Here is a 15,140-nt window from a genome sequence, read left to right as displayed (position 1 = left end):
TGTTACCAAGAGCAACAAATCCCCCACATCTAGTCAAGTAATCAAAAGGCACATTTTGAAACAATACTCTACAAATGGAAACTTAATTATTTCTTTACACTGAACTTCAAGTTTCCATATGCTCCGTCAGTCCTGACTTTCCAACAAAGTACGACTCAAAACTTTACCTACAAGGTTACGTTTATACTTTTGAGACGATATCATGAATTAAGAGTTAAGTTAATCATACAAAATCAGTATTGTGTCAGGTTAAGTCCTTTTATTTTTAATTTGTCATCTCACTACCTCTTGTACTGAAAATGTAAACACACGATAAACATTCACCAACATTCAACATATGAAAAGACAAACGTACTGCAAATATTTCACATTCGTATTCTCTTCTAAGTAGAGTGGAGAAAGCTACAAGCAAGCCAGATATTTCTCACTGCTAATGACAACCTTTAGCTATTTTGCAAGCCCTGTAGCAAAATATTGAAAACAGGTAAGTTGTATATTTACCTTCAACGATTTAGTTGCGAGAAATCTTCGTAACTTTGCCTTGAGCATACAGAAAGTTGTCAGTTATTTGTTCAAACACGGAATGGGACTGAACGTTTTGTAATGTAGCCAGCTGCAACCGAAAAGTTAAAACATCAGTGTCCGAGCTCATTCTTCTTCTGCTGTATGCAACTATATCATACAGAAGACTTAGTCTAACACTGTGATAATCTCACACACAGGTTTCAGCAGTAGGTAATCAATGTAAGGCAATTTCTCCTCGCTCATCCACAACATGACAAACACTAAACCAAGTAGGGTTTGTACTTAAACCAAAAGTAACACGACTACAAAACACTGAAGACATATTTATTTTAAAACTGTCAGATAGAAATTGGTTCCAAGAATAACTTACATTAGAGCCCCAAAATAACTGATCCGCAGTATTCAGTATAAACGTGAAACAAATTTGAACTCCAAAATGTAGTGAATGAACTGACAATTTAGAAGGACCAGGTTATGAGGTACAAAGAACTTTACACTGAGGTCTTAGTGTAGTTACGTCCAAATAATCATACACACAAACAAACAAACAGTAAATTCTCTTAGGCCAGTAACAGTGACCTTGCACTGATTACTAGTAGAACACGTGCCAACAACGTGGTTTCAACACATTTCACCTGCGTTAATACATGTGGGCAAAGCATCTGTGTTTTAGAAAACAGAAATAAGTCGCAACACTGCTTGGTGGAGCTGGTACTCCCAACATAAACACAGTCCTCTCCCAGCCGCAATTCATACACCGCATCATGACGACGGCTGTCCGAGCCTGTTATCAATATGCACGAAGGCTTTCAACAGCCTTCAATGAATAAGGATTACAGACAAGTCATTCCAATTCTGTATTTACTTGTGGCTTCCCTTCCCCATATACATTTAAAGTTTAAAACAGTGTATTTACATTGACAGTCTTCGTGTGTAACCTACACCCTTAATTTAAAGGGAAAACACGTATTGTTAATATTTGCGGACACAATGTAAACTCCAGTGCCAGCTACGCCACACATATCAATTACTTTAGCCTTAAACACTGTTTATTTACCTCACTTATGCGAAAATATAATCTAGCACAGCAATTGAAGGTTAATTAAGCTTACAATTTTAAGACACATCCAATGAAAAATTTCAGTAAAGCAACATCCTAATTTTGTGAGTATGAGTTGGTGTAATCCACTAGTTCTGACGAGTTTCAAACAGATTCAATAAATATGATTAACGCACGATAGCCAATTTACAGAATTTTTGTATACAGTGAAACCTCTATCCATCGTTCCCGGAACTATCGTTTTCCCGGATGCATCGTCCGGTTTGTTCGGTCCCGGATACATCCCATATAAAATAATGTTACATTTTCCCGCTTCTATCGTTCCTTGAACTATCGTTTTATCGCATCGATCGTTCAAAAATCTTAGTCCCAGCCCACAATTTTCCCGCAATGATCGTTTCTGAGAAATTATAACGAAATTTACGCGATATTTTTAGAATTTAAAATGCTGGGTTTTGAGATAAATTAATTCCGAAATACGCACAATGTTTTTGGAATACACAGTAGCGGTAACCTGTTATGTCGCCCAACCAGCACAGATTCTTTTGGAATGAGGGGTGATAGTTGGAGTGAATGGCGGTGCTCATTGTCAGAAATTTTATGAGTTTAATTAGGGTGCACTCATATTCCGTTCCAGCGATGCCAGATTGCACGTGCAGTGTGAATTTCTTCACAAATACTTTTATTACAAGTACAAAGGAAAGGCTTTTCATTCTTCTGGTTCATCTCGTGTCTTCTACAGCTACGTTTCGTTGAGTTCGGCAGTAATAGTATTTCCATTCTTCCTGTTATTGTTCGCGAAGGGGGTGGGAGCGGTGAGGAAGAGGAAGACGACGAATGCGAGCCCGAAGCTGTGCCGAGTTTTGCCGAAGCACACCCTGCATTGGCAAAAGTGAAGTCGTTCTTTTATGCGCGTAATATTAGTGAACGTGACGAGGAAAACATTTTGAACGTGGAAAGTGCTCTGTTTGGTCTAAAATGTAAAGTTTCGACAAACCAGTTGTCCATTAAAGACTTTTTTGGTAAAAAGAAGTAACTTTGGAAGAGAAAATTGTTTTTCTTTAAATTTTTAATGCTTTCCCGCAACTATCGTTTTCCCGCATTCATCGTTTTTATTTCCCACCCCCGCCGAAAACGATGCACCGAGGTTTCACTGTACTTCATATATTAATTGGCTGCCCATAACAGAGAATCAAATGAAATGTGATGTACACAACAAAGTCATCCTGATGACCAGAATATAAAAATATATATTTTTGTCTTTCGTTCGAATTTTGAAGAAAACTGCCAGTTACAATCTCCATATACACAAAGCAATCCCATCCTCCGTTGAACAGGTGTTTATGTCAGCTCCTTAGGAGTCCTTCCAAGTTCAAAATCAGACTTTTAAGGTACGTTTACTAATCAAGGTTGTCAAACAGAATATTGCATCAAAGACAGCAGTGAACCTACTGGATTCCTCCAGTGGCAATAATTTGAAACACATAATTCTTCTTTCATGGTGATGGTACAAGCTTTGTGGTATAAACAGGTTAAAGGTTAAAAGTTTGAAGAACAAAGCTGCCTTTAATTTTACAAATTTGAATGTCCATACACCCCAGCAAAACAATCATCCTCTTCACATATCTATTTCATAAAAATTATGGTTTTTGTAAATTTGCTGTTACTTGTATCCAATCAAATCTTTTGGGTTCTTCGAGTAATGTGCGTAAAGTAACGAATTTGTGCAGCATCAAATCAGTTAGGGTAAATGAAAGGATGAATTTCAGGTTATCTCAAAATTGCTAAGAAGCATATAAACTTGGTTGAGATCCGTGTGCTTTGACGATTATGGCATTCTCTATCTTAACATTGCAACAGGAATCAATTTTATACTTCCTTTAAGTGAGACGGACATATTAGTTTACATGCCAATTCTACATATTAATTCTCTCAACAAGAAATTAATCGTTCCACAAGTAAATACAGTACGCAGCACTGAAACTTAGCACCTTGCCACTTGCTGGAAGCACTAACCAGTCTGTAATGACAAGGCTAGGTTAGAGTTCCTGGTGTGACATGTATTGGGGTTTAAGCTCCTCTATCCTCGCGATGAAGTCCGGCTTCTCAATGCAACCCTCACATGTTTCATCCCAGTCACTCAGGATCTTCCTCAGGTCCCGCACTTTCAGCTTCTTCAGGTCTACTGTTCGTAGGTCTATTGTCTTGTCTGCAAAAATTACATACATCGTAACCAAGAACAGTGCAGAAAAATTCATCCAATTTGAAGTCTGGATAGAAATGCAAATATCACTGTCCATGCGTATGCACAAGACAGACATTACTCTGAATGGACACCTAATCATTGCATTTAGCAGGCTTACTCAGAATTTAAGGGCTAAATTTCAATTTGGTTTACAATTCTGACAACGATATTACATGAAATCCATACATTTAATTAACATAAATTTTCAAATATAAGAAGCATTCTTCATCTCCTCAAACCACTAACTGGTATTAAATTTACAACAAATTTATATTCACCAAAATTTAAATTTCACATAATCACAGTTTTAAAATGTGCCAAATAAAACAGATACCTCGACCCTGATGTTCTACATAAAGATCAAATCATCCTGAATTTCGAATATCCTTAGATATGTAATTGTGGAGAACTACACCTACGTTCATAAAAGATTTATGGCAAAAAAAGACCACAGGAATAAGATCCCGAAGTATTAACCGAAGCTTTCGCAGCGAATGAAGCTGATGAGCACACAACGAAGGAACAGACTGGTTACCCACCAACCCTGAGGATGAGAACAGAGATGGTTCTCGAAACATTGGCACAAGATTTGGTTTGTTCACCGTTCACCCACCTGACACGGCTTGTAGCCCAAGAATCTTCCATCAACTACTGACTTGAAGTTACTGGACACCTGTATGTCATTACGCTGTGCACTTGCCAATAAATAACACTACCGACGGCATTTAGACGTACAATACCTCATTCCACCTATTTCAATATACCATTTAAAATTAAAAAGAATTTAAGACCACAATTTCCCTTTGATATGAACATCACTATAGTGAGTGACAGCTGAGAAAGACATATTATAGCGCTCCGTATCCTTGCAGAGCCATTCGGTCCGTAACACACAGCGCTCTCTCCCGAGTGGCCAAACTGTCCCATCTGTTACGCTGAACGTTAACGACAAATGTTTCACTTCTTTCAGTTTTTAGCAAATTTCCTCTTTAAAACCTACCACCACAAATAGCACACGCGCAAAGAATAAATCTTTCAAACAAGAAGAAATTCGACATAAATCAACATGCCACGTTACACACAATTCATCGAGATGACCGAACATTAATTACATCAATTACGCTACAACATTCATTTATAATTGTTATGAGAAATAATTAGGGAAAACATGGGAATGCTGTCAGTAGACTGAAGTGTAAGGTGTGAGTTATATTTACATGTGACAGACAATTAAAAATACATGGATAAAGGAAACAGACCGAGAGCAGAACCATTGAACGTTGTAATTGGAAACCAACAGATGGAGAATGTGGAGCATTTCAAGTACTTGGGAAGCATAGTCACGACGGACGCCCTATGCACCAAGGAAGTAAAAGCAAGGATAGCCATGGCCAAGGCAGCTTTCGTCAAGAAGAGGATACTTCTCACTAGCAAGTTGGGCTTGGAGATGAAGAAGAAACTAGTGAAGTGTTACGTATGGAGCAGAGACTTGGACACTCAGGAAGAAGGAACAGAAATACCTGGAGAGTTTTGAAATGTGGTGTTGGAGAAGAATAGAGAAGATCAGGTGGACGGATCGAGTGACCAACGAAGAAGTATTGAGGAGAGTCAACGAGCAAAGAAACATTCTGCAGGCGATTACATGAAGGAAAGCTAACTGGCTGGGACATATTATGAGAAGGAATGGATTACTGAGTGATATCACCGAAGGCCAGGTTGAAGGAAAGAGAGGACTAGGAAGAAGATTGATACAGCTAACCGACGACCTTAAACAAGGAAAGAAGATGACGTTCCAGGAATTAAAGCGAGAAGCCGAGAATAGGGACAACTGGAGAGCTCTTTTTGGGCAGAGCAATGGACCTGTCGTAAGACAGAACACTTAATAATAATAAAGGAAACAGATGATGGTTGTGGTAACAACAGTGTTAAATAGCAGCATATAAGAAATAATGCATTCAGAGTAAACAGATAACAAGGGCTTAATGTAATATTAAGAAATAATGAACGCTGACCCAATTAAGAGACACAATTTTGTTTGAAGCCTAAACAAAGTCCTGTTCAATACTCACCTGCTTGAGAATGAAATTACAAACACTAGAATTTCTTTCTTTCTTTTTTTTAAACCAAATTCAGAAGTGGACATTTCATGGCGACATGACTTATGTTGTGCACAACAAGTACAAATTCCAAGGCTCTGTGGATAAACTGAAATTGCAGTACATTGCCACCACCATTTAATAATTCTTGACTTAAAGTCTTCCCCCTATTCGGTAGCGAATTGTTATGGCCCAGCTCCTTTACCGTAGTTTTAGATTTCCTTCTAAATTTTTTGCTCAACTTAATGTTAAAATCCCATGTCCCTCAGGTAAATACCAAATGGGGATTTCAAAGTGAATGGCTCCCACTTAAGGAAGTCTTCTCCTGCCACAGCAACTTACCATAACGCAAGTCACAAATCTGAGAGTCCATCTTCTTCAGTTTCTCGCACACTTTGTCAGCAGGCATGGACCACGAGATTGGCTTTGACAGTTCTCCAAGAATGCCCGTCGCAGATTCTTCCAGACCTCCCAGATAGTAACACTACAAAATGAAGAGAAACCACACAGATTTTGAAGTAACATCTGAAACAGCTCGATGTCGGACGGAGCAATCACGCGATGCCAGATTACTCCCCATTGCTAAAATTTCAATTTAATCGCATATTCAAGTTGCAATTATCATAATATAAATAAGCGTCACAAATGGACATTTGATATATTATTACACAGGAGTAATACCTCCCTGTGGTCCTTTGTTTTTCTGCAGAATTTTTCGGTCAGATTCCTCGACCTTTTCCGTCTTTTGGTAGGACTTCTTGGAGAGACGGCAGGCCCATCACAACAGACATCGGATATTTGGGCACTAAACACTTTTACATTGTGCACGTAATCTCTGGCCCATTAAGTACATTAAGTGGCACGACAGCAAAAATTCTCTGAAGAGAATGACCTCCAACTATTAATTTTCATCTTTCCAAATGTGTTCCTAATTTAACATATAAACCAAATGAGTGTTTTTATTTTACAGCACGGTGAACAATGTCAAAGAAGTCGGTCCATATTGCCCTCCTGTTTTGAACTGTTGACTTCACAGTGGTATATCCAATTTACGGTCCTAATGTTCTGTGACGGAATATATGTACTAGGCACTTTCTGTGGACATGCAGCAGACCACAGAGATACTGTTGTTGTTGTTGTTGTTGTTGTGGTGGTGGTGGGGTTTAAAAAGGGATGGTTGGAAGGGGGAATTATATTTGTCTTTCATCAACTTCGGTCACTGGCGGAAGAAATGGTTCATTCACCATTCAGCCACCTGATGCGGCTTGTTACCTGAAAGTCTTTCATCAACTTCGGTCACACTTGTTTTTCAATTGACATAACTCTGAATAAATTTTAATAAACCGTGGTCGACCGATACATCTTTGAAAATGAATAAATAAATACTGCCCCTTCCTGTATATTATCCCAAATTAACTTGTAGCACTTATAATTTGGCGACTTCAACCTATTATTCCAATTTCTTTGGTTTCTTACATCAATCTGAGCCGCTTCTTACGAGGCGGACCCAGAGATCAGTTGTTCAGTGACAAATACAACCCCTGGCAGATTTATTTTTTAATTTGTCATTATTAAATGCAATGCTTATATATTGTAATACAATTACTTGGCAATTTTTTAAGGTTATGATGCACCATAGTGCCTGCAGCAGTTATGGTGGTGAAACGCAAGACATTTCAGTTGATGACTCATAAAGTGATTACTTCTACATTAGAAGTAGAAACGACAAACTCAGATTCCAAAACTTGTTAACATGTCTTCTGCAATAATCTTGCAAAATAATTATATATTTAAATTTAATATTCATATTCATCTTACAAAAATGATACACCAGTAAGAGATGTGCCGATGCAGAAACTCAATTTTGTCCCATTATGCAAGAGTTTCGTGCTTCAACACGTGAGTTTCACAGACTCTTCTGATGATGACGCCATAAAACCACGTGCTTAAAGAGAGAATCACCTCTCACCAATTCTTCTGCTATACTACGTATGAAACTTACAAATCTGTTTTCCTTGCTCTTTGAGGTCTTGCAGAATTTTCGAAATTCGGCTTCTATCTTTTTCGTGCTCGACTTGACGTCTGGTGTTAGTGAGTTGGTAAACTTCTCCACTACTGTTATACATACTGTAACACAACACCACATTTATAAACTGTTTGACCAAGGACTGCCAGTGGTGTTATTCACTCTGCCCCGCTGACTAGTGACATAAGCAAGCTATATGGTATTAAAAATATATTAAAATTAGCAGTCAATCACAATATAATATTATTAAAAGATTAAAATAACATTTTACGTTCCCTATCGAGTACTCGATTTACATGTGGAACATACACGACATGTTTCGGCTATATATAGCCATCATCAGGTGTTATATATTAAAACTTTTCACTGAATTACTGATTTTTTATTGAATTTTAATGATTTTTAAAAAAATGAAGACTAAAAATCATTAAAATTCAGTAATTCAGTGAAAAGTTTTAATATATAACACCTGATGATGGCTATATATAGCCGAAACATGTCGTGTATGTTCCACATGTAAATCGAGTACTCGATAGGGAACGTAAAATGTTATTTTAATCTTTTAATAATATTATATTGTGATTGACTGCTAATTTTAATATATTTTTAATACCATATAAATCACAATATGACGCATCTACAATATCTTAAGCTATATGGTACTGTACATGCAACCTTACTTTCCCTTCTCTGCTCCCGTCTGGAGCTTCCATACAATGCAAACTTTCGAACAAAATTACAATCCTTGGTCAGACAGGAGACACAAGCACAGAACAATGCGAACGGTGACAATGACTTCCTCATACACATTTCATGACTCACAATGACAGTAGTGCAGCTCGGTCTCACAAATTTCAATACATAAAAGGTAAAGGTGTCCAGCTACACGCTATGTAGGCGCTTGGGTGGAGAGGAGATTTAGCTCCTACACATTCTCGATCTCAGCACTAGATGGGGGGGGGGGGGGGGGGGAGTGGTCAGCGTCACACTCTGTATATGCTTCACCCCCGTTAAAGAAACCTGGCACCCACTGGATAAGAGGCTGGGTGGGCCCCAGAGCTGGTCTCGACACAGACTACAGGAAAAATCCTCTGCTCCTTTCAAATATCAAACGTCGGTCATCCAGCCGACCGAGCTACCCCAGTTTCAATACTTACAAATTAAACTGATACAGCGAGTCGAAGTGAAAAGTTCTGTGAAACATTCATCTCGCCAGAGTTCACTGTTCGTGCCACGATGTTGTACAATTTTGCAATGACCTTGAACCTTGCAATCTGGTGATGCCATGTATATCATTGAAGAAAATACATAGCCAATCAACAATGGTATCATGTCTTGGATAAACCAAATTAATATTAACACATTTTGTACGAATCTGGGCTTGAACTGAAACTGCCCGAGATATATTTTGCATCGCCTTCATTATCGCATACATATAGGAATATAATGCCCTAGAACTGTCCTGTACGCAAATTAAATAATGAAACATATAGAAGATTAATGGGACATGGTTATAAACTGTCAGGAATTCTGACCAACTGAATGGTTTTCACATTACAGACTTTTTAAATCTACTTAAACTTGGACATTATATAAACTTTACGACTTTCGCTGGATCATAAGTTATATGTACATGGGTAAAAGTAAAACACAGTATTGTTTAGCGAGAATTCTGTGTCAATTATAAAATCAGTCTCCTACGGTATATAATGGGGTTTACATGTACCGACAACACTTAGCACTTATGGCAGATTTAAGTTATAAAATACTGTCCTTTTCTGGTATGTCAAGGCAATGCAGCAAAGTTTAAAATTCCTCATGTCAAATATCCTCACCTTCACAGTCTTCTTTCTTCAGCCCACAAGTTGAACTTACTATCACCAACACAACAGCAACAGATGAATACAAACTTAGGATTTCCATTGTGAAATTTTGAGGCTCCTGTATGCAAAAATACCAATGAATAAGAATAAAACAGAAATATGAAGCAAAAACTCTGAGAACACTTTTAAAGTCTCCATTAAGTAAATCATCACCAATTAATTATCTTAAATAAATGGATACATGCATTCCACAAATCCTGATGTTCATAACATTTCACAAGTCCATTCTGAATGCATCACATTAAAAAAATAATACCTAATCTTATACATATAATTAAAATTGGGGGTACGTGTGTGCGTTTTTGGTTTTCCTCAAGAACGGATGGACCAATCTGCACCAAACTTTGCAGCATTATCCCATGAGACCGGGAAGAAATTTTAAAAATGTCAAAATTTGCATGAGTTCCAAGTCCTGGTACAGATGGTTCCTGTAGCTCAGAAAGCAAGAATGATAAAAAGTTGACAGTGGAACCACTCTCTGTAATGTAATGAAATGTAATGTAATAATTCTTATATAAGATAAGTACTTGTGATATTCTACAACGTTTTTACCAGCACAAAATTATTTAGTCTACGACACACTTCTTCTACAAGCTATTCACAGCTCAGCTCTTTCCGCAATAACGAAAGCGGATTGTTGACGGCAGTAATGTAATACAACATTGCCAAGTAAACAGATGATGTAACAATTAGTTTCTTAGGTAACATAACCATTGTTGTCTGTCCATATTTACATATTGCTGATATGGATCTTACACATTCCTGCCGAATGACCCTTCCGTATAGACGTATTTACACCAAAAAATGGCACAAAGACCAAGTTGTTTGTTTCAAAGAGAAGATTACAGGGGCTAGAATGCCAAAAAACTGTCCTGTGTTTTAGTCCTGGTGAAGAATTCTGTAGCTCAGAAACTAAGCACGATAAAAGAACAGTGCCAAAAACAAAGTTGCTTGCTTCGATGGAGAAATTACAGGAACAAATGGTAAAAACCTGAAAAAATGTGTTCTGGGCTTCAGTTCTGGTTGATGACCACATTTTTGAGTATTGAAAACTAACTGGAGTAGATGACTGATGACAAATGAACTAAACATTGTAAGACATCAGCTGTAATGCCAAAATTGTTCTTTTTGAGGAAGATATCCCACAAAATTTTGTGATGGGGCACGATTTCAGGTTAAACATTTAAGGAAAAACATAACTGAAACAATTTCAATAAAATATGTAAAATATAAACTATTTATTTCCAAAATACAACTTACGCCATCTAGATAACCATTTGAGTTTAAACATTGCCAGTTTCCCATTAAACTTTGTTTCGCTGCATAGAAAGTGAAGGTCAAGGTCAGTCTTTTAAAAAATTATTCAAGCGAGCAATGCTTTCCACAAATGAAACTACAACATGAATATTTAATTACTTTCTAGTTGCTGTATGATACATTTTGTAATTCAACAAATATATATGATGCAACTAAAATGAGATAAAGGAACAGGCCCTTCTGATATTTATATTAATACAGAAGGAAAGGGTAAAATCATGACAAATCTTTTTGAAACTAATTACTGTAGATAACACTGTAAAGATGGTCTTGCATTTAGGGATTATATTTTTTTCTATAATATTAAAAAACTGGGCTACATGTTGGGATGATCAGGCCTATGACAAGATGATAAGAAAATGTTAATATTTCTACAATTTTCCCATAGTAACACTGTGGGCACTCTGATAGTATATAATATACCTTACAAGGCATATTGTAGCATATAATGCATTTTTTAATCATATCAATTGAACATATGAAACAGTAGACCTTAATAATCTACAAACAAAATCTGGATCAAAATAGTTAATTAACTACCCATGGATAAACAAGCCTACGTACGATGCAGCTGGACATTCAAATGACAATAACGACTTCGATTAGTCTGTTAATCATTCCTTAGTAATAAAAATTGGTCAACAGAGTATAGAGTATGAGCCAAAATCAGTTCTTTGAAACAAATGTTGTTTTTTGAATTGGCTTACTATACGTGGATAAACCGGCAACCAATGTTAAGTATGAGCAGCACTTCACACAGTCTACGGTAACTATTATTTATTTCATCCAATTCAATAAAGATACACAACCTTACCTCTCACAAATACTGGCAAGAAATGTGACGAATTTGCCTCTCTCCTTGCTTCTCACGTCATATTTTGTGGAGATCCATGAATGTTAACACATCAACCAGTTGGCGAAATGTCATTGGTTAGAATACCTACTTCCGGTTACGTCAAAATAATGGATGACAACTTCTGGAAATTTCACCTACAGTGATATCCGTACATTGGCTCCATATTCAAATTACCCATTTCAATTCTATGCATAACAGAGAGCGTATTATTTCATTTCAACAAAAAATATTTGAATCCGAGTCCATTAATTGGATTACGTACTTTTAAGAGTATCTCTTATCTCTGTCCTTATGCACTGTAGAAGAATTTACTTTAAACAATAATTCTGTTATTACAAATATGTATAATAATGATGATGATTCCTTGATGTAATTACTTTACTGTAGTACTATATTATATCAGATATGTCTGTAAATAATCTTAAAACTTTGCATACCGTGCAGTGTGTTGGAATATAAAATCATGCATACAAACAAAACTGTTTACACCTAAAAGGACACTAATGCCAAAAGTGTTTTGACCTCAAGAGGTCATCAGTTGCAAAACAAATTAATTCATATAATACGATTCAAAAGACTATGGTTCTCTATAGAGCATACCTTCTATGCTCTATAGAAAACCATATATATATTTTCCAAGATTTATTTATGGTAACTGGCTTAATGATATCCCATGCCTTTTAAACTTAGGCAGCAAATATTTTTCCATTGTCTTATTACATAATGTTTCCATTGGGATGCAATGGGTGCTATCTGGAAGAATTAAAGCCTTTTCTAGCAGATGTTTTGAGTTCAAATGTTTTCAGCCTTGTGAAAAAGTTATGATGAAATAATGTAATTTTGTTTTTCCTATTTGTTTCAAGAAATGTGGTTTGTTAGCTTTGCCTAATGCACGGAATTTAAGTCAGTGTGAACCAGAACCATTTGCACAACAGAAAACTGTTATTTTCTTTGCTCGATTTATGGTCAAGTGCACTCTGCTCTGTTTAAAAAGCTGGAGCCTTTACTGGCAGGAACTTTGAAAATAACCATTTCATCAGAATTATTATTTTGATCTAGCTGTAAATTTTTCTTTTAAATGAATATATTATGATAAAATCCAGTAGCGACCTTGTGATCACTACTCTGACTTTTTTTCTTAATGGTCATTTGCTGAAAAACATGTTAGTTTTTAAATCTCACTAGCCAGTCTGAGGATGGACCCCAACTACAACCATCCTAGATGTACCATACAATTACTCACTCCTAAACGTACCTATGCACCAACTTGAAATTTAATGGAATGATTTGGGTGTAATGGAAAGCACAGAATGTTGCTATATGAAATGCAGCACCATGGTCAGAGATGAGTGGTTCTGATCTGCAGCAGAAAACACAAATTCTACTAACTGACAGGGATTAAGGAAGCTCTGTGTCACCTGCAAGCCAATATATTTCATACTGGTAACAGTTCACCACATTGACCAGAGCACAATCAAAACAAAGAATATCCCTGTTTGCGCATTGCATACATACCAGGCACACTGTGATGGAGCACTGGCGTAAGATTTCAAGTAAAATAAAAATGTACAGTGGTTCTTTGGAGGGAGAAAAAACCCTATTGTTGATCCACAAAGTAGATATTCCCTGATGAAAGACTCTCAGGTTATGAGCATTGAAAGCTTCACTTTATACATCAGAAACCTTTATGGGGAGAAAACATTAAAAAAATAAAACCTGACGCGGCTTGTAACCCGAAAGTCGTTCATCAACTTCAGTCGCCACGCAAGCTTCACTTTATACATTTGATTATCCCTGCCTGCAGATAATCAAATGTAAGGTAAGGTAAGGTGGACCGACGGTGGTCTAGCGGTCAGAACGCTGGCCTTGTAATCCTGGGGTCTCGGGTTCGATTCCCGGCGGTGCCCGAATTTATAACTTGTGTTGGGCAAGGCCGTGGTCTAGGCAACACGGAGTTTTCCTCCGGGGGCGTCCCCGGTTTCTCCGTGGCATCCCAACAATTACTCCATTCACACACAGAAGAAGGCAATGGCAAACCACTTCTGGATCATCTGCCAAGAACGTATATGAACAGGTCCCAGTCCGAGAAAAGGATGGAAGGATCCTGTTCATATGGACCTGTCGTCAGACAGAACACTACAAATAACTGTACATGTATTTCCCATACTTTGTGCTAACCTTTGAAGGATTTTACAAGTGTACAACTTGTCCTGATCAGCTAAAAGGCTTAATCAAAGAGTTTAGTGACTGAATACCTATTTTGTTATTACCATCCTTCAAAATACCCTCTCGCATGCCGGCATACACTTGTTCCAGAACTCCTGTGACTGCTGGAAACATTTCTGGAAGTCTACTTTTTGAATCATGTGCATACAGTGTGTCTTGTTGCAAATTATGTCTTCAATTATGTCATCGCTTCCCATTCATTTCTTTGAATTTGAGGAATACTCAAAAGTCACATGGTGACAAGTCAGGAGGGTAGGCGGTTTGCAACAAAGTAGGAATGGTTTTACCCATCAAAACTGACAGATAGAGAGTGATCTGTTCAAACCTTTGGTCAGGATTATCTAAACTCAGCCAAATTATAGTCGTTTCCAAAATGGTTAAATCCCAGTTTGCTTGGACACGAGCAACATTTTTCTTGCTTCCTGATGTCAGTGTGCGATGACTTCTTCGTCCTCCACCGATTCATTTCCCTCTTGGAACCTCTAAAACCATTTTAAAACTTTCTTCCTTTTCACACCATCATTTACATAGGCTGTTATGAGCATTTCATACATTTCTGAAGCTGGTCTGCCAACTCTGGAACAGAACTGCATGTCTGCACATTGCAAACATTTCATCATTTTATATACACGCTGAATGTAACAAACGTGTGCTCACTGAAGACACATGCATAAGGGTTTCCATCATACACAAACTGCCACACCTTTACCATTCTCATGTCTTCTTGTGGCAACATCATTCACTGAGCTTTTTGATCAAGGCTTGTAGAACAATACATTCGACAATGGTACTAATAATGACAATGGGAGGCTGCCATATGTTACTCTTGCCTCCACCAGTCACATAATAATGACACTGATGACAAATATTCCCCACTTAATGGTACCTGCACCTTGTCACGGTGGT

The 15,140-nt window shown here is 37.3% G+C and overlaps 1 protein-coding gene across 2 annotated transcripts; it reads right to left on the bottom strand.

The window, feature by feature from the left end:
* Window positions 1–832: 832 nt before the first annotated feature.
* Window positions 833–12,097, bottom strand: Manf (mesencephalic astrocyte-derived neurotrophic factor). 2 transcript variants are annotated; one of them, XM_022072135.2, is made up of 5 exons: window positions 11,967–12,097; window positions 9,788–9,893; window positions 7,929–8,053; window positions 6,269–6,410; window positions 833–3,794 (listed from the first exon to the last, which is right to left on the bottom strand). In XM_022072135.2, exons 2-5 carry the CDS (start codon window positions 9,873–9,875, stop codon window positions 3,625–3,627), a joined length of 525 nt encoding a protein of 174 aa, XP_021927827.1. In that variant the 5' UTR covers window positions 9,876–9,893; window positions 11,967–12,097; the 3' UTR covers window positions 833–3,624. The 2 variants fall into 2 exon arrangements, with proteins under 2 accessions (XP_021927827.1, XP_087213219.1); XM_087357093.1 differs by lacking the exon at window positions 11,967–12,097 and adding an exon at window positions 10,388–10,411.
* Between the last annotated feature and the right edge of the window lie 3,043 nt (window positions 12,098–15,140).

The sequence above is a fragment of the Zootermopsis nevadensis genome, unplaced genomic scaffold (assembly GCF_977971745.1).
Source record: "Zootermopsis nevadensis isolate Lab colony 2312 unplaced genomic scaffold, Znev_1.0 Znev_ptg000028l, whole genome shotgun sequence".
Lineage (NCBI taxonomy): Eukaryota > Metazoa > Arthropoda > Insecta > Blattodea > Termopsidae > Zootermopsis > Zootermopsis nevadensis.
Note: the sequence above shows the minus strand (reverse complement) of the source record. Positions and strands in the feature narration are given on the sequence as shown.

Bases quoted from the DNA above. Each gene is read 5' to 3' on its own strand.
- Manf (XM_022072135.2), bottom strand. From the start codon at position 9,875: ATGGAAATCCTAAGTTTGTATTCATCTGTTGCTGTTGTGTTGGTGATA. The intron at 6,411-7,928 runs GTAAGTTTCATA...TTCATTTTGTAG, and splicing joins AGAGCAAGGAAAACAGATTT to TGTTACTATCTGGGAGGTCT. The intron at 3,795-6,268 runs GTAAGTTGCTGT...TAATTTTTGCAG, and splicing joins GATTTGTGACTTGCGTTATG to ACAAGACAATAGACCTACGA.